General features: G+C 43.6%; 1 protein-coding gene across 3 annotated transcripts in view; it reads right to left on the bottom strand.

Annotated features, from left to right (window-relative positions):
• The window catches only part of KIF3B (kinesin family member 3B), a 38569-nt gene extending 15474 nt beyond the window's left edge, over window positions 1-23095 (bottom strand). For 2 of the 3 annotated variants that reach the window (XM_081255487.1, XM_081255485.1), the window contains exons 1-3: window positions 22923-23095; window positions 21603-21726; window positions 268-1737 (exon numbers count right to left, since the gene is read on the bottom strand). In XM_081255487.1, the coding sequence (XP_081111613.1) occupies window positions 268-1671 (1404 nt within the window). In that variant the 5' untranslated portion in view covers window positions 1672-1737; window positions 21603-21726; window positions 22923-23095. The remainder of the gene's footprint in view (window positions 1-267; window positions 1738-21602; window positions 21727-22922) is intronic. The other variant, XM_081255486.1, reaches the window with a different exon arrangement.
• Between the last annotated feature and the right edge of the window lie 275 nt (window positions 23096-23370).

The following is a 23370-nucleotide window of genomic DNA, read 5'->3' on the forward strand; positions in this document are numbered from 1 at the left end:
ACCTCTGAGCAGGTGGGGACACAAAGAGCTTGTAAAGCTATCGATGCTGTTCTGTTTCTTACACTGGGCCGGGGTTGGGGAGGGGGTACATGGGTGTTAGTCTTATTGCTGTCAAAGAAAAATTGTTTTTCGTCATCCAATTTAACAAATGTTCCTTGGACACTGGGTATCACAAACCCTAAAGAGACACCATCCTTCATATCATTTTTTTGATAAAACAAAAAGATTTTAAAGAAAAAAGACCACGCCTAAGGCAGGGTACAGTACCTTGATTTTGGCGCCCAGCATCTCGGCAGCATCCTTTTCCCGCCGCAGATCCTCCATCTTTTTCTCCTTCTCCTTTAGCAGCCTCATCTTCTCCTCTGCAACCAAGCTGTGGTCCTCTACAATGGCCCGCTTCTCGATCTCCAGTTTTTCTTGCTGTTCCCGCCAGTAATCATCCTTATCATCCCCTTCGTCCTCACCCTCTTCTCCCTCCTCCTCCTCCTCTTCCCCACCCCCACCCCCGCCACCGCCTTCCCTCCGCTTCTCTCGCCTCTTCCTTCTGCCAATGGACCGTTTTTCTAGCTGGGCCTTGAGCCGAGCAATCTCTTCCTGGAATTCTCGAAGGAGGGCATCCTTAGGGTCCTCATTGACCCTCGGCTTGTTCTTAATGTTCTTGGCACGGTTGGCGTATCTCAGAGTGGTTAGAGTCTCTTCTACGTTGTACGAGGCAGGCCCCACGTTGGCCACCATCACAGTTTTAGCATTGCCACCGAGAGAATCTTGGAGGAGCCTGGTAAGCTTTGAGTCCCGATACGGAATGTGGGTGCTTTTGCCGTCCACCAGGGCGGAGATGACGTTACCCAAGGCTGAAAGGGACAGGTTGATCTTGGTCGCTTCCTTCAATCTTTCCCCTTGCGCACCGGTCTTGGCCTGCCGTTCGCTGCCAGCAAGATCTACAAGGTTCAGTTTCCCTACCCGGATGTGGTTTTCGCCATCGAGGCCCACCTCACTGCACTCAATGGTGATGACAAAAATCGCATGCGAACGGGAACTGTGCTCGTTCATGTTGGTAGCACCGACAGAGCGGTTCTGGTTCCCCACATTCATCACGTGCTCTATTTCCTTCACGCTCTTGGTGACAAAGGAAGACAGGTCTTTCACGTACACTCCAGTGTCCGGCCTCTCCTTGAGCTCGAGCCTTTTGGTCTGATCCTTTGAGAGGAGATCTCGGATCTCCTCCTGGTAGATCTCTAAGTAAGAAGCCCTGACCAGGTACTGTTGATTCTGGGATCGAGAGATATGGGTGAAGATGTGATCAAACGAGTTAGGGATGACCCCTCTTTTTTCAGGGTCGCCCCGGACTCCTTCCATCGTGTACGTTTTCCCAGTCCCGGTCTGTCCATAAGCAAAAATCGTCCCATTGAAACCCTGCAGGACGGAGTCCACCAGTGGTCGGAACGTCTCGTCGTAGAGTTCAAACTGCTTGGCGTTCCAGTCGTAGACGGCATCAAAGGTGAAGGTCTTGGGCATTTCATGGGCCACTCCCTTGGGGTTCTTCACCGACACCTGCCCCAGCTTCACGTCCACATCTACCACCTTGTCGTACGAAGCAGCCTTTTCCTTGCCATTCATGGGCCGACAGCGAACCACCACCCGGACTGACTCTGAGCTTTTCAACTTTGACATGATGAGCTCTGACCGGGTCGATCTTAAGGGCTATGAATCCAAAATAAGTCTCACGATGCTAGGGTCCTAAGAAAAACAAAACAAAAGTAAGCAAGGACAGTACAGTTGTCACTGGGGGCTGCTGAAAAGCAGACGACACACCCAGGTCACCAACATCTTGCCAACCTTCTGACAGCTGCACTTAATAACTTCATTACATTGGATATTTCCTCATGGGATCTTAACCAGCTGCAGTGGGAAAAATAAAAGCACTAGTCCACCTACAGTGTTAACTAGCTTGTCCTCCCTTCAACTGATATTTTATCTTATACTACAGGCTGAGGCAGCTGGAAACTTTATAAAAGCCTGGGTAATCTTACATGCTATGGAACTACTACAACCTCTGCACAGAGCCATTTGGAACTATCTATCTAAATTTAAAATGCACGTCCCTTTTGATCTAGCAGCTGTATTTCTAAGAATTTATCCTACAGATAGAAGGATATCTGTGTTGTGGCATCATTTGTGGTAGCAATAGATTGCAGGCAACCCCAATTCCCATCAAGAGGGGACTGATTAAATAAATTTAATATATTTAATATATACAAATCCTGGGCAGTTACTAAAAAGAATGCGCTAACCTAAACGCAACCCTAAAACAAGATATGTTGTTAAGTGAAAAACGCAGATGAGGAACAACATGTATAGTACAGTTTACATATGCATGCTACAATGTAAGTATATATGTAAAAGTGGTAACAGTGGCAGACTCAGCAGGGGAACTATGGGCCCCGATGACACTCAGAGGTCTAGAGAGAAAAAACGACTTCAACACTCAGAGGTCTAGAGAGAGAAAAATGACTTTTCACAGTACAATTGTTTGTACTGTTTGAATTTCCTATCTTGTGCTGATAATACTTTTCCATTCTAAAATCATCAACTATGGCTTGTGCAAAAAGTATTCAAATAAACAAGTATGTGGGGTAATACATTACAAAGAAAGCACTTATCCAATCAATAAATTTAATACAATTTGAATGCAAATAAGAAAATAGATGTTAAGAAATTTTTAAATAAAACCAAAAACAGAACTTCATTTGGTGCTGAAAAACTCAGGGAGCAGAAGGAAGTATGATTAAATGGGTCCTTTGGGCAGGCGTAGGGAGCAAGCAGATCAGAGCAAAGCGGTATGTGCGAGGACCGTAAACTCCCGAAAACCTCAGTGCAAGGGTTTTTAAAAAACAGGTAAGTGGGCTTCCCTGGTGGCACAGTGGTTGAGAGTCCGCCTGCCGATGCAGGGGACGCGGGTTCGTGCCCCGGTCCGGCAGGATCCCTCATGTCGTGGAGCGGCTGGGCCCGTGAGCCATGGCCACTGAGCCTGCGCATCCGGAGCCTGTGCTCTGCAGCGGGAGAGGCCACAACAGTGAGAGGCCCACGTACCGCAAAAATAAATAAATAAAACAGGTAATTCACATGGTTCTTGATCAAAAGGCCCTTTGGTGACAGGTCTCTCTCCTTTACCTGTTCTCCAGCCACCCAGTTCCCTGCTTACAAGGTGAGTGTTATTAGATTTTTATCCTCCTCAACTTGTTTATGCATAACAAGCAAATATGTATTAATACATACTTACCCTCTCCCTTTTTACACAAGTGTAGTATGTTATACACAGTAATATGCAGTGTCCTGCATCTTGCTTTTTTTTCATTAAACAACCTATCTTGGAGTTTGTTCCCCTCAGTAAATGCAGAGCTGCCTTGTTCTTTATGACAGCAGAAAACTATCCCTCTGTATGGAAGCATCATTATTTATTTAACCACTACCCTAGCACTTAAGCTGTTTCTGTTATTTTACTGTGAAAAACCTAGGACCACATCCTTTCATGTGTGGGAAAATCTATCTGTAAGGATAAATTTCTAGAAGCGCAATTGCTGGATCACAGGATATACGCATTTGTAATTTTAGTAGATACTTGAACAGTAATAACAGGATCCTTTTTAGCTGTGAGAATGACCTATTCTTTGCCAACAAAAGGTGGGAAAATGTGAAGCAGGGCTGGGTCACTCTAGGTATATATGCTGCAAGTTAATAAATACAGAGTCAATATGTTCCTCCATTGGTCCTTCATAAAAACATTGTTCTGCCGCTAAGCGCATGGAAACATGAAAAGTTACTTTTCATACTTCTTCTAGTTGTTATATTAATAAAATAATGTTGTCTAGAATGCAGAACCAGGAGACCTCTTACCCTCTCTTCACCCATTTTCTGTAAAATCTGTAAAATAGGGGTAATTCTTCATTTTGGATGCTTGTGAGACTAAAAGCCACTTACAAAGGTGGAAGTACTTTGTGTACTAATATAAAGCTGGATTAAAATTAACTAATACAGTTTCATCCAAAACCCTTGTCAAAGGGTCATTCCAGAGGTTACTAGTGAGCCCTAACTTTATGCATTAAGAAACAGAAAGGGGTGGGTGGGGAACGGGTCACTGGAGAGGATCAGTTCTTTTACATTACATACCTGGCAAGAGGCCGAGCTGTCCAGCTTTTACCTGTCAAAACAATGTGGCCCCAAGCCTGTTTAATAAAAAAAGCCTGCGGCAGGCTTTCTTGCAGATCTTGATGTTCAGATGCTTCTGTTACAGCTGCATATATTTTTAAGCTCTCCAAAACAATAAAAACAAAGGAATGATAATGACCTACAATAATCTTAAAAATCTTTTTAAAAAGAAGTAATTCCCAAAGCCTGAGTCCCCTTAGTTAAATCTCCTTGATTTGGAACACAGAACACCATTTCTTTTCTGAACTCACAGAGCTCGGCTGAGCTAGTCATGTACTACTGACATATTATTTCAGGAAGATGGACTAATTTAATTTCCTGCCACCAGGGCTTAAAATCTTGCTGTGGGTCCTCCTCAAAGGAGAGGGTTTTCTTGGAAGGATGCCCTGATTCTCTCTCTTTATTACCTTCCTTCTCCTTCTTCTGGTCAGTCTAATTACAGTGATAAATCTTTAAAGGAACTCACAGCATTGCCAGGAAAGAAGGAACCACAGGTCAGCAGTTCAGCATTCTTGTCCTGAATACTTTTTCTGCTAGAACTTGTCATCCCGATGTTAACAACCACTATTTGAAAGGCTACTACACGAGAAAAATTGAGTCTTTCCCTAACTTCAACTCTTTTGTCCGCTGAGGAAATCAGCTGCACATTTCTCATGGCAGCCACTCTCTTCCAGAATCTTTGAGGACTTCCCTGGTGGTGCAGTGGTTAAGAATCTGCCTGCCAATGCAGCGGACACAGGTTTGAGCCCTGGTCCGGGAAGCAACATGCCACGGAGCAACTAAGCCCGTGCGCCACAACTACTGAGCCCACGCACCTAGAGCCCCTACTCCGCAACGGGAGAGGCCACCGCAACAAGAGGCCCAAGCACTGCAGTGAAGAGAAGCCCCCACTCGATGCAACTGGAGAAGGCCTGCATGCAGCAACAAAGACCCAACAAAGCCAAAAATAAATAAATAATTTTATTAAAAAAAAAACTTACATGTTTGGATTCACACTCTCTCACCCTTGCTAGCTGTCATGGAGTCCACCTCAAATTCTAGAACCAGGTGCAGATTGGATGCTTAGTAACGACTGGCTTCCTATAGAGATTCTAGGACAGAGGTCACAGACTGGTCACATTCTACCTGCCCCCGCTCGCCCCAACTAGAGAAAGCCCGCATACAGCAACGAAGATGCAATGCAGCCAAAAATAAATAAATAAATTTTAAAAAGAGAGAGAGAGTGGTGTCGTTAAAAACAAAAAACAAAAAAAACCCCCAGCAATTCCACATCTATATTTGTGTATGTCCTGGTGAAAAACCTTTGCACCTGTGCACAAGGAAACACAGACAAGGATGCTTCTTGCAGCACTGTTAAAATAATAGAAAACTGGAAACAACCATCCATTTATAGAGGAACTGAAAAATAAAATATGGTATACTCATATTACAGATAGTATACTATTCAGTAGTTCAAAGGAATAAATTAGAGCAGGGGTCAGCAAATGACAGCCCACAGGCCAAATCCAGTCCATAGCCTGTTTTTGTAAATAATGTTTTACTGGAACACAACCATACCCCTTTGTTTACATATCATCTATGGCTGCTTTAGCTATAAAATAGCACAGCTGAGTAGCTGCAGCAGGCAGTATGGCCCACAGAACATAAAATATTTACCACCTGATCTTTCACAAAAAAAGTGTGCCAACCCTGAATTAGAGTTATATATATTTACATGGATAAATAAATAGGTTGAGTGGAAAAGCAAGCTGCAGAGTGACGATTATGACTAAAAACTTGGAAAACAATATGGTGCTCATGGATTTGCATTTATGTATACATAAGTATTCCCCCAAATGGGCAGAAGGATATACAACAATTTATGATAGTGGCTGCCCAAGTTGGGCAGGGTGAAATGTAGAGAATGGGACAAGAAATGTGAAGAATTTTTCAATTTTATCTGTAATATTTTATCATTTCTCCTAAAAAAAGAAACAGGGACTGAGACTTGAAACAAGTAAGAGAAAATGTTAATGATTATCAATTCTGTTTCCTATATTTTTCTCTGAATGTTTAAGATTTACCAAAAAAGAAAAGAAAAAAGAAAACCAGCAATTTCACATTGAAACAGAAAAACCAGATTTTCTGCTTCTCTGGAATAATGGGAATATCTGACAGCCCAGGCCCCAGGTGGCAGCAATGGGAATTGAGTGCCGGCTGCCCCTCTAATGGGCCCGGCCACCCAATCCTCCACAGCCCACACTCCCTGCTGTCTCACACCCAGCATGCTCTGCTCATTTATACTGCCTGTCCGGCTCCTGTAGGCATCCCTGTCCATGACCAAATTCATGTATACATGATCTAATTGAGAAAGGCCTGCCATGCTAGTCCATCTTTTTTTTCCTCTTTTTAATATTTATTTATTTGTTTGTTTGTTTGTTTGGCTGTGCTGGGTCTTAGTTGTGGCACGAGGGATCTTTGTTGCGGCATGCATGTGGGATCTAGTTCCCTGACCAGGGATCAAACCCGGGCCCCCTGCATTGGGAGCGTGGAGTCTTAACCACTGGACCACCAGGGAAGTCCTAGTCCATCTTTTAAAATGACATTTACCGGGCTTCCCTGGTGGCGCAGTGGTTGAGAGTCCGCCTGCCGATGCAGGGGACGCGGGTTCGTGCCCCAGTCCGGGAAGATCCCACATGCCGCGGAGCGGCTGGGCCCGTGAGCCTGCGCATCCAGAGCCTGTGCTCTGCAACGGGAAAGGCCACAACAGTGAGAGGCCCGCATACCGCAAAAATAAATAAATAAATAAATAAAATGACATTTACCAAGGCTCTGTAATGACATGGAATATGCTTAGAATAAATGAAAAAGCAGTTTACAAAATTGAATGCATGCAATCACAACTGTATAAAAATAAGATACACATCAAAACATTAATAGTGGTCCACTTTGTGTGATGGGACTACATATAGGTGATTTCCCCTGCTCCTTCGACATTTCTATATTTTTCAAATTTTCTGTAACAAGCATGTGGTATCCTCAAATGGGGAAAAAATAAAGGTCTGGCAATTCACCAGAAACATCCCTGCAAGGAGGAGCAATCTGCGGGCACACAAAGTGCATACTAATGCATCTTTAATCAATGCACTCCAATGCAATGTCCTCTAAGATCTGACCGAGCAACCACCTGCCAATTGTCTGGCCTAGAGTTCAAGGACTCAGAGTGTCTGAAAGGCAGCCCAAACTATGGATCACAGGGGCCATCAGGAAAGCACTGCAACACTCAGGCAAGAAGATAAAAGTGACTCCCTATTAACCAGCCCAAACCAAGTCCCTGGGCAGGTTTTTCTCAGGGGAAGCAGCTGTTTCTACTCTGTATCCAACTCATCACCATCAACACTACGTTCTTTCTCAACTGTTGCTAATTGTTTTGAAGTATCTGGACCCCTTGTCTGCAAACACTGAACCAACACCAAGAGAGCAAGTCCACCTCTGGGTCTCTGGTTCCCATGACAGCCAGTTATCAAAATGTGAATTACACAATTTTCAGAACAAGATTATTCATCTCCAGTTTAAAAAATAACATCACTGTCTGGAGAACTTTTAAAAGGACATGGAATGTGTGTTGAGGGACTAGTCCTATATTTGCTTCTATGTACATAAAATATATCTGAAGGGATATGCTAGAGCCAGATATCAACACTGGTTGCCTGTAGGGAAAAGAGCTGGGTGGCTGAAGGCCAAGAGTATAAGGGAGGCTTTGCAGTGTATATCCTTTTATACCTCTTGAATCATGTAAATATATTACCTAGTCAGAAAAATTAAATTAGGGGAGAAAAAAGATGGAAAAAATCTGTAAAATTAACTATATCCAGGTGTTAAAACTCATTTTTCTCTTTTCATCTATCCACCATGAATATAATGTAATAAAATGTTTTAACTGATGAACAAATGGTCCGAGTAGTAAAACTATTTGTCTCAACTTCATGGTAAAGCTTCATAAAAGAGCTTCTATGAGGTCTACAGTAATGGAAATCCTTAACTTTCTAATGTCAATGTAGCATGTCACACAGCCTCAGCCATAAAAGGCATTCAGAGCAAAGATGTCAAAATAACAGACTAATAGAGTATATTCTGGGGACTTCCCTGGTGGTCCAGTGGTTTAGACTTCGCCTTCCAATGTAGGGGGCGCGGGTTCGATCCCTGGTTGGGGAGTTAAGATCCTACATGCCTCGCGGCCAAAAAGCCAAAATATAAAACAGAGGCAATACTGTAACAAATTCAATAAACACTTTAAAAATGGTCCACATCAAAAAATAAATAAAATAAAATATATTTATTTTAGTGTAATATAGTGTAATAACAGGCACTGTTTATAAACACAAGGTCATCTTTTTTTTGTAAGCCAAACAGTTGTGTGAACTGTCTAAACACTTTCAATCTGTCTCTTACAGTACATATGAGAGCCACAGAACCTCAAACTGGCACATATTATTTGAGGGCATCTGAGCAGTCAATATCAAAACACTGAAATGCAATACTCGAAATGTAATACTCCCTTGAGACAGCAACTCCATTTCTTGGAACTATTTTAAGGCCTTCAGTGAATAACTGAATACATGTGCAAGATGTATGTACACCTTTATGTTTATCTCAGCAGCATCTCTAACCACTTAAATACTCATTGATAAGGGACTGGTTAGATTATAACACATCTCTACAGTGGGAAATTATGCAGTCATTAAGAATGGCAATATAGGGCTTCCCTGGTAGTGCAGTGGTTAAGAATCCGCCTGCCAATGCAGGGGACACGGGTTCGAGCCCTGGCTTGGGAAGATCCCACATGCTGCAGAGCAGCTAGATCCCACATGCCGCAGAGCAGCTAAGCCCGTGCGCCTAGAGCCCATGCTCTGCAACAAGAGAAGCCACCGCGATGAGAAGCCCACGCACCGCAACGAAGAGGAGCCCCCGCTCACTGCAAGTAGAGAAAGACCGCATGCAACAACGAAGACCCAACGCAGCCAAAAATAAATGAAATAAATAAACTTACATTAAAAAAAAAGAATGGCAATATACTTCTAAGTATTTACACGTGGGAAGATGCTCATGACATTTTGTTGAGTGAAAAAAATCAGGCTACCAGGGACTTCCCTGGTGGTACAGTGGTTAAGAATCCGCCTGCCAATGCAGGGTTCAATCCCTGGTCGGGGAAGATCCCACATGCCGCGAAGCAACTAAGCCCATGTGCCACAACTACTGAGCCTGCGCTCTAGAGCCTTCGAGCCACAACTACTGGGCCCACGTGACCCAACTACTGAAGCCTGCCTGCCCAGAGCCTGTGCTCTGCAACAAGAGAAGCCACTGCAATGAGAAGCCCACACACCACAACAAAGAGTAGCCCCTGCTCGCTGCAACTAGAGAAAGCCCTCGCGCGGCAACGAAGACCCAACGCAGCCAAAAATAAATAAAATAAAATAAAATAAATAAATTTATATTAAAAAAGCAGGCTACCAAACAGAAGACTTACTATGATGCGATTTATGTTTACATGTGTACATGCACAAGTGCAGAGAAAGTTGTGAATGAGACAGTGTAAAGTCATGATTCAAAGCATGAACTTGAGTATTCAACAGGTCAGCATTTGAATTTCTGCTCTGCCACTTAGCTATAAAATCTTGAGAAGGGCTTCCCTGGTGGCGCAGTGGTTGAAGGTCCGCCTGCCGATGCAGGGGACACGGGTTCGTGCCCCGGTCCGGGAAGCTCCCACATGCCGCGGTGTGGCTAGGCCCGTGAGCCATGGCCGCTGAGCCTGCGCGTCCGGAGCCTGTGCTCCGCAACGGGGGAGGCCACAACAGTGAGAGGCCTGCGTACCGCGAAAAAAAAAACACACACACACACACAAAAAAAAAATCTTGAGAAAGTTACGTTGTCATAGTTTCTTCTACAAAATGGGATTAATAACAACACCTACCATAAAGAACTGTTCTAAGGATTATTAAGTAAGCTAATAAATGTTAAATGGTTAGCCTAGTGCAAGTTGTGTAATAAACACTCAAGAAAGGCAAGCAATATTGATCTCTGGGGGGTGACTTGCAAGTGGTTGTTTTTGCTTTCTTTGGCCTTCTTCACAGGTGCATGTATTTTGTTTCTTACAATCAAGCAGGGGGATGGCAATAAAGCTATTTTTTCTTTGGGGGAAAAAAGTCTAGTAACTTGGTTTCAGCTTACACATCTTAGGAAGACAGGCTACTTATCTGGAAAGAAACCTAGAAAGGTCACGGATAAGAAACATGAACAACTAAATGCCTGCTCTGAATTCAAATTGGCGCCAAGCACTCCCTGTCACTTGATGACCCCAACAGGCTAACAAAGAAAGCATTTAACTGATAAGGGGGAAAAAGAGGCAAAGAAATCCTATTTTGTGAAACATTCATAACATACATTCATAAAAAATATATTCAGGGCTCCCTGGTGGCTCAGTGGTTAAGAATCTGCCTGCCAATGCAGGGGACACAGGTTCGAGCCCCGATCCAGGAAGATCCCACATGCTGCGGAGCAACTAAGCCCGTGCGCCACAGCTACTGAGCCTGTGCTCCAGAGCCCGAGCCACAACTACTGAGCCCAAGAGCCACAACTACTGATCCCAGGTGCCACAACTACTAAAGCCCACACGCCTAGAGCCGGAGCTCCGCAACAAGAGAAGCCACCACAATGAGAAGCCGGCGCACCGCAACGGAGAGTAGCCCCTGCTCGCCGCAACTAGGGAAAGCCCGCGTGCCGCAACGAACACCCAACCCAGCCAAAAATAAATTTAAAAAATAAATAAATTTATTTTAAAATATATATATATATATATATATATTCAAGTCTAGAGGACGCTAATTCAGAATCAATGTGGGTCTGGGGCTTTGTTGTATTCAATAGTCACAGCTCACAGTACATTAGGAACTTAATGTATATTCCTCTTCTAATCCTCAAAATCGCCTTATGAGGAATAGTATTAGCCCTATTTTAAAAATAAGGATGGGAGGCTCAGAGAAATTAACTGGCTCAAGGTCACACAGCAATTAAATGGAACAGTCAGGATTCAAAACCAGGTCTGTCTTATTGAAAGACCCTAATTTAAACTTATTTTAAACACACAAACACACACACATGTGTATACACGTGTATTAATATATGAATAGATTAAAACAATTCAAGTTGTACATACAGTGAACAGGTAAATCTTCCCCCTACCCCTGGGGAGATACTCGAAGCATATGCAAGCATTAATGTATCTATATTGCTTCCTTACCTTTTTTTGTTTTGTTTTTAAACTCAAGTTTAAGTATAGTATCACCATTCTCTATCTTACTTTATAGATCTTGGGGCCCCCCACCCCCATCCCCACCTTTTAAGTAGCTGCCTAAATGCCATGGTACAGTTCTCTTATAATGTATTTGATTAGTCCCCTGCTGAGGGAACCTCCGATAGTTTCTGGTCTTTGCTACTGCAAACAATGCTGCAGTGAATATCCTGAACATATACCTTTAGCTACACATGAGGGTTCTTCGTAGGAGCTATTCCTGGATGTGTAAAACACTACACATGTTCCTTTTTGACAGAGGGCACCATCCTACCCACTTCCTAGGCTGTACCATTTATCCTCCCATCAATAGAGCACCGACTGCCCATACAACCCCAATATCCAGGGCTCGTGCTCTGAACCACCATGAAGCTATGAAGCTGGAAGAGCCTGCCTGTCAGGAACTTCTCATTCCATGTACTGATCCAGGAAAGAAATGAAACTGTTTCTCTGCTAAACATTTACACTCTGATGTCAGAGACTTAATCAACCAAATACAATATTTGGTACTTGAGTAGGGCCCTTTTTTGGATCTTGATTCAAACAAACCGACTGTTAAAAATGTATGAGACCATCAAGGAAATTTGAACATTAAGGAATATTAAGGAACGATGATGTTAAGGAATGTTAAGGAATTATTGTTACATTTTTAGGTGTGAAAATGGTATTTTTTAAAGAAGGTTCTTACTCTTAAGAGACACACAAAAGCATTTTCATATAAAGTTTTTTTTAACATCTTTATTGGAGTATAATTGCTTTACATTGTTGTATTAGTTTCTGCTATATAACAAAGTGAATCAGCTATATGTATACATATATCCCCATATCCCCTCCCTCTTGCATCTCCCTCCCACCCTCTCTGTCCCACCCCTCTAGGTGGTCATGAAACACTGAGCTGCTCTCCCTGTGCTATACGGCTGCTTCCCACTATCATATAAAGTTATATGCTGTCTGGGACCAAAATAATCAGAGGTGAGGTGAGGTGGGGTGGGATGAATAACAGGTTATAAGTGAAACAGAACTGCCATGTGCTGATAACTGCTGGAGCTGGGTAATGGGTCCACGGTTCATTACACTATTCCATTTTTATGTATGCTTGAGAGTTTCCAAGATGGGGGGGAGAAAAAAAAAGATTGCCCTCTGACCAATGCCTTTTAACTTTTAAGAAAATTTTAATTGTGGTTAAAAAAACCCCACATAATATAAAATGTACCCTCTTAACCGTTTTTAAGTGTACAGTTCAGTAATGATAACGATATTCACATTGTTGTGTGACAGATCTCTAGAACTTTTTCATCTTGCTAAACTAAAACTCCATACCTATCAAATAGCAACTTCCCATTTCCCTGTCTCCCCAACCCCTGGAAACCACCATTCTACCTCAGGGTTCATCCAGGTTGTAGCATGTGACAAGATCTCCTTTTTTTTTTTTTTTTTGTGGTACGCGGGCCTCTCACTGCTGTGGCCTCTCCCGTTGTGGAGCACAGGCTCCGGACGCGCAGGCCCAGCAGCCACGGCTCATGGGCCCAGCCGCTCCACGGCATGTGGGATCTTCCCGGACTGGGGCACGAACCCGTGTCCCCTGCATCGGCAGGCGGACTCTCAAGCACTGCGCCACCGGGGAAGCCCAAGGTCTCTTTTTTTTTAATAAGGCTAAATAACAACCTACTGTGTGTATTTACCACATTATCTTTATCCATTGATCTGCCCACAGACATCTGGGCTACTTGCACCTCTCATCTATTGTGAATAACGCTGTGGCTGATCACAGGTGTACTCAATGACTTGTCCTTTTAATCAGACTGCCATGCAGCTGGGTAGAGAGCCACAGCAAATTCTATATTTAAAAGAGGGAGGTGGCCTGGAATAACAAAAAAAAAGAGATTCAGACACACCTAGGAATGAAACCCAGCCCAACCATTCCCAGCTCTGGGACTCCAGGCAAGTTCCTTCAACCAGCTAAGCCTATATCCTCCTCTGCAAACTGGGACTACCACGAATGCCCTGCTCCTTGGGGCTGTGTGAGGATTAGAGGAGGACAAGCATGACAAGGTCTGGCCCACAGGAGGTGCTTTTGCCCTGACCCAACTTACAGGAGAAAAAAACCTGAGACTTGGAGAGAGAAGCAACATGGCAGACTGAGTTAATCAGCAGCAAAGTAAGCAGAAACCAGGGCTACCAGGCTCCAAAGTTCATGGCGTTTCTCTACACCAGCGTGTCCTAAATGTCAGTCATCTGATTGTCTCTTCACAATTTCTGCCATATCCATACACCACCTGTACCATTATTTAGTTAAGATTTTCCTTTAAATCTGCTTTAACACTTTTTATTTTTTTTAATTTATTTTTTTGGCCATGCTGCACGGCTTGCAGGATCTCAGCTCCCTGACCAGGGACTGAAGCCAGGCCACAGCAGTGAAAGCCCAGAATCCTAACCACTAGGCCAGGGAACTCCCAAATATCTTTTTAACAGAAACTTCATATGACTACCATGAATGGAAAACCAGTATCACTTGTTGTAAATAGAAGGTAACTGTGAAAATAAAGACAAACAACAATGTTACTAAATTCGAACTAGATACTGTAGCTTACCTAAGGCCAGGGGCCTGATCTCTCTCGGTTAGAAAGCCAGTAGAAGGGTGAGATAGGGAGGGTGGGAGGGAGGCTCAAGAGGGAGGGGATATGGGGACATATGTATGCATATGGCTGATTCACTTTGTTGTATAACAGAAACTAACACAGTACTGAGAAGCAATTATACTCCAATAAAGATGTATTAAAAAACAAAAAGAAAGTAAGAAAGCCAGTTTAGCACGTGTTAAGAAAGACTGGAACCAAACAAATACTCTCCTTGACATAGTCAAAAGAACCAAAAGAGTTTCGAAGGGAATAACTCTCACCGTGTCGTTCAACATAATTTAGGATGTTGTGTCTGAGTGTCAACTAAAATCTTCTGTTCCACCTGGTTTAGCTCCGGAATCTAAGGCCATCCATGTCCCCAAATCAGAGTCCCGTTATCAAGATCCCTGGTGATTGGTGTGTACATTAATGTTGGAGAAGCTGCCCACATATGCTACCTTTATCATAAACAGTTCCCAAAGTTGATCAAGCAGAATGTCCCATGAATCACAGAATTTGTTTCAGTAATATAACGAGTTAAATACATTAAAAAAAATCCCCTGCCTAAAGTCCACCAGAACTGTCATGGTTCACTGTCCAATTCCATAATGACATACTCTCACAGCTCATTCAGTGCACAAAACTGATCATGTACATACAATATTCCTGGTTAATGTCACCAGCCAACAGTCTGTTCAGAGAATGAAGGGTTTAAATGTTAAAGGCGCAGGTTCTGGGTCCTACTCATAGGGAATTCTGTATCAAAAAGAAAAACAGATTAAGAAGAAGCAGCAAAGAAGGTGACAAAAACTATGAAAAGATATCTTATGGCTTGTGAATTATACCTCAATAAAGCTTTTTTTTTTAAAGATATTTTTAGGGTCCTAATCAGATTTTAAGAAGGAAAATGTACAGTTCTCCTTTTCAACTTTTTAAAGTTCTAACTTTCCCCAAACTAATTTATTTAGAATTGTTCTCTTATGAGGCTGAGAGGGAAGCAAAGATATTCACTACAGCACTATATGTGATTATAAAAAGCCAGAAACAACGTCAATGCCCAATGCTAGGGAAAGTTTACTAGCTCATAATTACTAAACATGGAAAACTGGTTATGAAATGTTACGTGAACATTTCCAAATGCAAAATGGGAGATACACTTTGAGAGCAACTACCTAAAAAGATAGCTGTGCAAGTGGACAAGTAAGCTGAAACTGAGTCAGGATACCCTTTGCACAGGTAATCCCTCTCCACCAAACTGCACTAATGTCTGCCTTTTCAACTTTATTTAGACACTACTTTGTTAAAAACATTATTTAAGGAGGCTGCCTTTATAATTAAAAATTTTTAACAATGAAAGGATCTAGTTTAAAGAAATCATCAGAAATGTAGACAAAAGTTTATGCAAAGATAATCTTCAAGATGTTCTCTATAGCATTATTTATAGCATTTAAGTATTGAAACCAGCCTAAATGACAATGACTGGGGAAACAGGTAAGAACTGCACATTCATGAGATAAAATACATTTAGGAATATATTTTCCTTTGGACAGTAAGATGTTTTAACAGTAGTTATTTCTGAGTGAATCTTATTTAATCTTTTCAGGGTTTTCCTCAATGGAAATTATTTTTATAATTAAAAAAAATTCTATTAAAAAATGCTGGCGGGCTTCCCTGGTGGCGCAGTGGTTGAGAGTCCGACTGCCGATGCAGGGGACATGGGTTCATGCCCCGGTCTGGGAGGATCCCACATGCCGCGGAGCGGCTGGGCCTGTGAGCCATGGCTGCTGAGCCTGCGCGTCCAGAGCCTATGCTCCGCAACGGGAGAGGCCACAACAGTGAGAGGCCTGCGTACCGCAAAAAAAAAAAAAAAAAAAAAAAAAAAAAATGCTGGCAATTGAAGAAGTAAGGAGGGAAAAATACTATATATTTCTTAGGCTAGAATCTGACCTGCTGTTGCAGACGGTGCAAAACCAGTAACTATTTCCACCAAGAACTATCTTCTTGCTGTTATCTTAAGTAACTTGAGATGACATTTTGTCTTACCTGGATGGAATCTTTTATGATTTACTAGCTAGATTTCTTTGCTTGGGTTACTGAAATGTGTTATAAAGTAATGATTACTGCAGTCCCCTAAGCTGCTGGAGACAGTACTATGAGCTATAGTTTCTGTGTAATTTATGTCACACATAAAAGCCCCAAAGCAAGCCCTTCCTGAAACCACTGCTGAAAGGGATGTTAAGGACCCCAGAGTGGGTAACAGCCACGTCCAGTCTCAGCTCCCAGTAGTCTATTACAATCTCTATTTCACTTGGACTCACTTCCATTTATACACTATGTTCAAATATGACAAAATGCAACTGCTGCAAATATCTTGCCAAAAACTTAAAAATAAAACCACACCCACCACAATTATCACTGGTGCTCTCTAATGCAAACTATGATTTAAATAAATCAGCATACTAAAGATAGATCTGCCTGTGTGTGAAGAGCTCAGTGTCTGCTATCAGTGTGACAAAGCGAGGAGACACAAAGTGTCACCAAGATTAACTGAAGCCTTAAACAAGAACATCCCAAACTGCAATGCAGATGTGTGATGCTGATAAGATAAGCTGATTGCAATGATCTCTGACTGCCAAGAAACAGCTCTAAAAGCCCCACCCTGGAAGGTCTGGGAGAAAGTCCTGCATGAAGTCACCAAGGAAGAGGAAAATATTACCCAACTCAAAGCTGTCTTTCAGGCAGTGCTGGAAGAGCCTTGGAAGATTATCGCACATCCTTATTTTGCCTATACAGACACTGAGGGCCAGAGAGACTGAGTTACTTGCCTCGGGTCACACAGCAAGTGGCAGAATTGCTATTAAAATTCATGTCTCCACCCAGATCCCCGCTGCCTTTTCACACCAGAATTTCCTGTGGTGGCACAGGCCTTGACCAAGAAATCTTTCTAAGACTGCAGAGATAAGGGATGTTGAAGGGAAAATAACGAGCCCACGTGGCAGACAGAGAAAACTGAGGCTCGACAAAATTGAATCTTTTACAGATAAAAAAATGGGTAAAAATATTCTTTGGTGACAGAAGATAGGGTAGTGGTCACCCTTCTGGAGGGAGGTGAGGAAGGCTTCTGGAGTGCTGGTAATGTTCTATATCTTGATCTGGGTGGTGGTATCATGGGTGAGTTCATTTTATAAAAATTCAACAAACTATACAGTTACAATCGTCTAATTTTTCTGCCTGTATCTTATCCTTCAATAAAAACATTACATTAAGAAAAGAAAAGAAAAAAAAACAGAATCTTTTGCAATTAGTCAGCAGGTGGCATAGGGCTTTAGCCACCCTGTCCTCACCAGCGCAGATGTTATCACCAGAATCAAGAAAAGTTCAGGGCCAAATGTCTCAGAATACAAGCTCTCAGTTCCTACCTGCTTCATGTTTCAGCCCTGAGTTAGAGCTAAGAAGGAAGAGAAGTAGCCTATCTCACAAATTAGATTATCTATTTGTTGCCTATCAGTGAAGTAATTGACCCCCATAGTTATGTTAAAATACCTCAAGGGTTTTTCCCCTGATTTCTTCAAACATTCTATGAGGTCAGTTTCTTCATCAGCCTTTAAAGTTAGTTACCCAGATACAGAAGAGAAAGAAAGGCTTTTGACAAGACGTCAGGGATGTACTGCCCACCTGAAAAACAGATGAACAAGTGAGCGGTAGGAAGAGCAATGGACTTGGAATCAGCAGACCTGGGTAAGTTATTTGACTTTTCTGTGCCTCTACTTTCCTCTTCTGGAAAATGGGATTCATAACAGTCCTCATGTTACAGGGTTGCTGTGAGGACTAAATGAGACAACATGTGTAAAGTGCTGAAAACAGCGTTTGGCTCAATAAATGTTAGCTATTCCTATTACAGGTAGACCTCGGAGATACTGCAGGTTTGGTGCCAGACCACCATAATAAAGCAAATCTTGCAATAAAGCAGGTCACACAAATTTTTTGGTTTCCCAGTGCATATATAAGTAATGTTTACACTATACTGTAGTCTACTGAGTGTGCAAGAGTATTATGTCTAAAGAAACAATGTATATTAATTAATGTACACTAATTTAAAAATACTTTATTGCTAAAAAATGCATCGTCTGACAACGCAGGGTTGCCATAAACCTTCAAATTGTAAAAAAAAAAATGCAGTACTTGTGAAGCACAGTAAAAAAAAAAGGTAAGCCTGTACTTTTATTATCATTATCTTTAGCAAGTCCTAGTTTTGCTACTTATTACCAAAGGAGTACATCTCAAGCTTTAATGTACTCAGGAAACACCCAGAGCTCTTGGTAAAATGCAGACTGGCTTATTATATCTAGACTTAGACTCTGCATTTCTAACAAGCTCTCAGGGCACATGGGTGCCTCAGTCATGCAGAACACACTTTGAGTGGCAAGGATCTACCGAACCCAGCACCTATCGGGTGCTTCATATTACTGACCAAAATGAATGACTCCTCAGTAGCTCAATGCTTCATCTGTAAACTGGGGATAATACACATGCCATGTGATCTCAACTGACTGAACATTAGTACACGAGAATGCACAGGAAAGAGCATTCTAAACTGCAAACAAAGCTACACAAGCAGAGGTGGTAGGATTATCAGTCTTGCTATTCGCAATGTTGAATTTACAACATTGTGAAACCTAAATTTACAGGGGCAATTATTAGCATACGTTAAAAGAAGGCTCGAATTCCCTTGCTAGAATTCTAGCAAGAACACAACAGCCTCTCCAGGGATTCCCAAATCAAAAGCTCTGAAACTTTAGAAATGTCATTCGATGGCCAAGAAAGAACCACTTTGGCAGGGAGAGTGTGGCCATTTGAGGCACTAAGCTTCAAGAGTGATTCCATTCTCTCTCGCAGAGATGGCCAGCCTCCTCCCAAGCTTTCATCAGCCAAGATCTCAAGTCAGGGTAGCAATGCCAACAGCATGAGACAGATGGGCACTGCCCTGGCAAAGCCCACACCTGCCACTCCACAAGCTGGCAAAGAGCCAGACTTCGAGAAAAGCAGGGCTTCTGGATGTCCAAGGTGGAGGCTTCAAAAAGATGTACCTGGCTATCTTCCTGCAGTATAAGCAGGGATCTCCTCCCCAGAGGCTATAAGTATGATGTTTACACCTTGTGCCTCTCCTCCAAGGGTTCACAGGGAACCAGAGCTAATTCTTCCACACAGGGCGCCTTACCAAAAAGTTCTCTCATCATTTTAGAGGCAGATGGCACCACCAACATCTACCTAATTGCTCAGGCCCCAAACCCAAGAGACGTCTCTGATTCCTCTAGCTCTTCCCCTCAACCACCATCCTGCTGCTGGTTTCACCTCCATGACACATTCCCAAACCATCCTCTTGTACCATCTCCACTGTCACCACCCTAGAAAGCCACCATCACCTCTCACCTGGCCTCCTAACTACTCTCCTGGCTGCCATTCTTACACCCCTCAAAATTCACTGGCCACAGTGATTCTTTTAAAAAACAAAAAACAGATCACATCACTCCCCTTCTTAAAGCCTTCAATGCCTTCCCATTGCTTTTGGAATAAAGTCCCATCTCCTCACTCTAGCCCACAGGCCCTAGATGACCTGAGGCCTCACCCCCAGCCCAGCCCCCACTTGGCCATCTCACCATTCTCCCCTCCCCCCACCCCAGCCCACCTGCTCCAGCTGCTCTGAGCCTTCTTTCAGTTCCCAGAACTTACCAAGCTTATTCCCACCTGAGAGCCTTTACTTTTGCTGTTCCTTCTGCCATATTCTCAAATGTTTGGCCCCTTTCTGGCAGCAAGTCTCAGCAACAATGTCACCCCCTCAGAGTGGCCTTCTCAGACCACCCAGTTAATTGGCAGCATCCCCATGGAGAAGTCACTCTCCATCACATCACTGTTTTATTGTTTGCACAGTACTTATTTCCATCCAAGTGACCCTGTTCATTTATTGGTCTGTTTTTCTGCTGCTGCCACTAGAATGGAAGCTGCACGAGAGCAAGGACCTCACCTACCTCTCTATCATCACATCCCTAAGCTAGAACTGGGCCTGACACACACCAGGTGTTCAGCAAATGCTGAATGAATGAAACTGAGGCAGTGGAGGTAAGAGCACTGAACTTGGAGTCAGAACGCCTGGAGGCCAGTGTGAAATGGGCCACCTACTAGCAGCCTGGCCTCTCTTACCTCAGGTCCCTTGACTGTAAAATGGGAATCTCAAGCTGCACCTTCCCTTCCTTGCAGGGTTACCGATAGACTAAGTGAGTGAAGACACGTTTAAGCATTTTTGTAAACCATCAGGCACCATAAAGAGAGCACTGTATTATTAGCCAGCACAAGAGAATGCTCTTTCTCAGGGACCCATAAATCAGTGGATGAAAGGGCTTAGAGAGCAAGCCAAGGCTTCTAGCCCAGGCACCCAACAGAAGCATAAGGACACAAGAGATGTGAATCCGAAGCTCTACTCCGAGGAGGGGCAAACACAAGCTATGGATTCATTTAAAGACATCAAATTCATTTCCAATGCTAGTAATATGCAAATTAAGCTCTGAGGTCCTTGAGGAATGTGGAGTTGGGGCTGATCTCCACATGCTCCACTGTGCTTGGCATAAAGGGATTTAGTAAACATTTACTGAACTGGAGGTCGGACTACCAAACCTGGCATCCTATCATCAGCTTTCATTTTTCTTTGCAACCCATTCTGGCATGGGATTACAGGTTCCTGGGGCAACCCTGTAATACTGACATTTATGACATTTATATAATACTATGACAGCTACTGCTTCATGCATGCAATGACCCTGTGAGGTTGAGAGACCTGGTATCGTCAGCACATGCTTTAATTTATTCATTCACCAACCATAAATAGAATATAAAGTATAATACAGGTGTTATGTTAAGCCCAAATAACAATAGTTAATGTTTACCAAACATGCCAGGCACTTTACATGTATTAGGTGCAAATAAATCCTCATAACAGCCATATATAGTGGATACTATTATTATCTCCCTTTTACAAATGATGAAACTATAGCACAAAGAGGTAAAGTAAATTACTCAGTGGCATGCAGCTTGGAAGTGGCAGAGTTGAGACTTGAACCCAGGCAGACTGATTCAATGCTTTTAAACCACTAGCATGCAATCAGAATTGTACAATAGCACCAAAAGCGCCTACCAGCCTACTCCTCTCACTTTAAAGAGGAGGGGGCATGGGGACAGAAAAGCCCCTTGTAAACATTCCATCTTCGTTTTGAGGTCCACACTTTGGATGGTATCTATTTAAATGAAGCTTTATGTAAGATCTTGTTTCCTTGCCAGTGGAAGAAAAGCCTCTAGCCAAAGCAGTCAAAAGGAACAAAAGAAGGCCCTTGTGGCTTTGTAACAGCTACTGCTGAGAAATCAGAGATATCAGGGTACAGGGAAGAAAATACAGGATTTACCTGGAAATGTGTCCAGCTCCATCACTTAATAGGTATAAAATTCTTAGGCAAGTCATTCACTTTTCTTAGCCTCAGTTTCCTCATCTTCGAAATGGGGATGACATCACCACCTACCTGGCAAAGTCTATGTGAAGATTAAATGAGATAATATACCTGAAAAGTGCTTCTTAATCATATACAGTTGACCCTCAGTATTTGTAGGGGATTCCAGGAGCCCCCTTGGATACCAAAATCCACGGATGCTCAAGTCCCTTATATATAAAGTTGAAGTACACACCTTCCTTGAAAAAAAATCCACATCCACACATTTCAAACCTGTGTTGTTCAAGGGCCAACCAGACTTGTAAATAGCTATTACTGTTTCAAGCACTTCTCAAAAGACATAAAGATAACTCTTTGTCTTCTGGAAGGGTCAACAAGGCCTAAGTAGAAAATAAAACCATAACCTCAAACAACTACAAGGACTTGACCCCAGGGTTTCCCCCACCAGGACTACTTTGCGTAAGTCCACACCACCTCCCTTTCTCGGAGGAGAATAGAGAAGTAAAACTGAGGGTGGGGGGGGATGTCAACAGGGGGAGGAATATCCAATGAGCTGGTGAACTACACACCTAAATCCTACCTGTCTCAAAGTCAACCCCTCCAGGAAGCCTTACCCAAACCACCCCTCATGCTTCATAATAGCTTGCTGAGCACTTACTATGTGCCAAGCTACTTGACATACCCATCTTACTGGATTCCCACAGTGGTTCATTAACGCATTTTACAGATAAAGAAAAGAAGGCTCAAGGAGATTAACTTGACCAAGGCCACACAGTTACTAAGTGGAGATGCGAAGTCTCAAATTCAGACACTCGGACTTAAAGTTGACTCTCGGTCCTTCTCCTCCCCGTTTAGGGCACTTTCAACATACACGTCTCATAATCTTAACCACTCTGAGCAGCAAGTGATAGGACCCCATTGGGCAAAAAGGTCAATTGAGGCCAAGAGGAGAAGGGACTTGTCCAAGGTCACACAGCAAGCCAGGGGCAGCGCCGAGGTTTGGACCCCAAGCTTTCGCTTCCCCGCCTCCCTCCCGAGCTGGGTCCCAGACTCCGACCCCTCGCGGCCGGGTCTGGGGGTCGGGCCGCACCCCCGCCCGGGGGAGGAGGGGAGAGGTCGCCCGGACTGCCTGAAGATGCCCAGGAGGCAGGGCAGAAGATGCTCCCGCTCCCGGAGCAGCAAAGCCAGTCGGTGGTGCTGCACCGGGCCTTCGGGAAGATCCCAAGCGGCGGAAGGATCGGCCCTACCCGGCGGTCGTTCGCATCGTCGCCGACTCACCTGCAGCCCCAGCCGAAAGCGGGCGGCGGCGGCGGCGGCGGCGGCGGGGGCGGCTGCGAACCGTAGGCTCAGCCATTCCCCGCTGCCCCGGATGGGGCGAGACCTAGGCCGCTCACTTCCTTAGCAACCCGGCTCGGCGACCTACTTCCTTAGCAACCAGTGTCAATTTCAATAACTTTATTGGGACACGAGCGGCGGACATGGAGAGCCGGGCGAGCCAGGCGGGGAGGGGCCGGGCCAGGTATTGGCGCTTAGTAGGTATCCAACAGCCTTCGGTCCTTTCACCCATCTAAGGAGGTATGAGACGAGCGCGACCTGGCCTGACAACCACCTGCTAGTATCTCGTGCCTCAGTTTCCCCATCTGTAAAATGGAATGCACTGGCTTTGTTGCGCCATTTGACCTTTCCTAAAGCGCTTTCACATCTCAAATTGCTGAGATAGCTCCCA

Source organism: Mesoplodon bidens, assembly GCF_964165515.1.
Source record: "Mesoplodon bidens genome assembly, chromosome: 15".
Lineage (NCBI taxonomy): Eukaryota > Metazoa > Chordata > Mammalia > Artiodactyla > Ziphiidae > Mesoplodon > Mesoplodon bidens.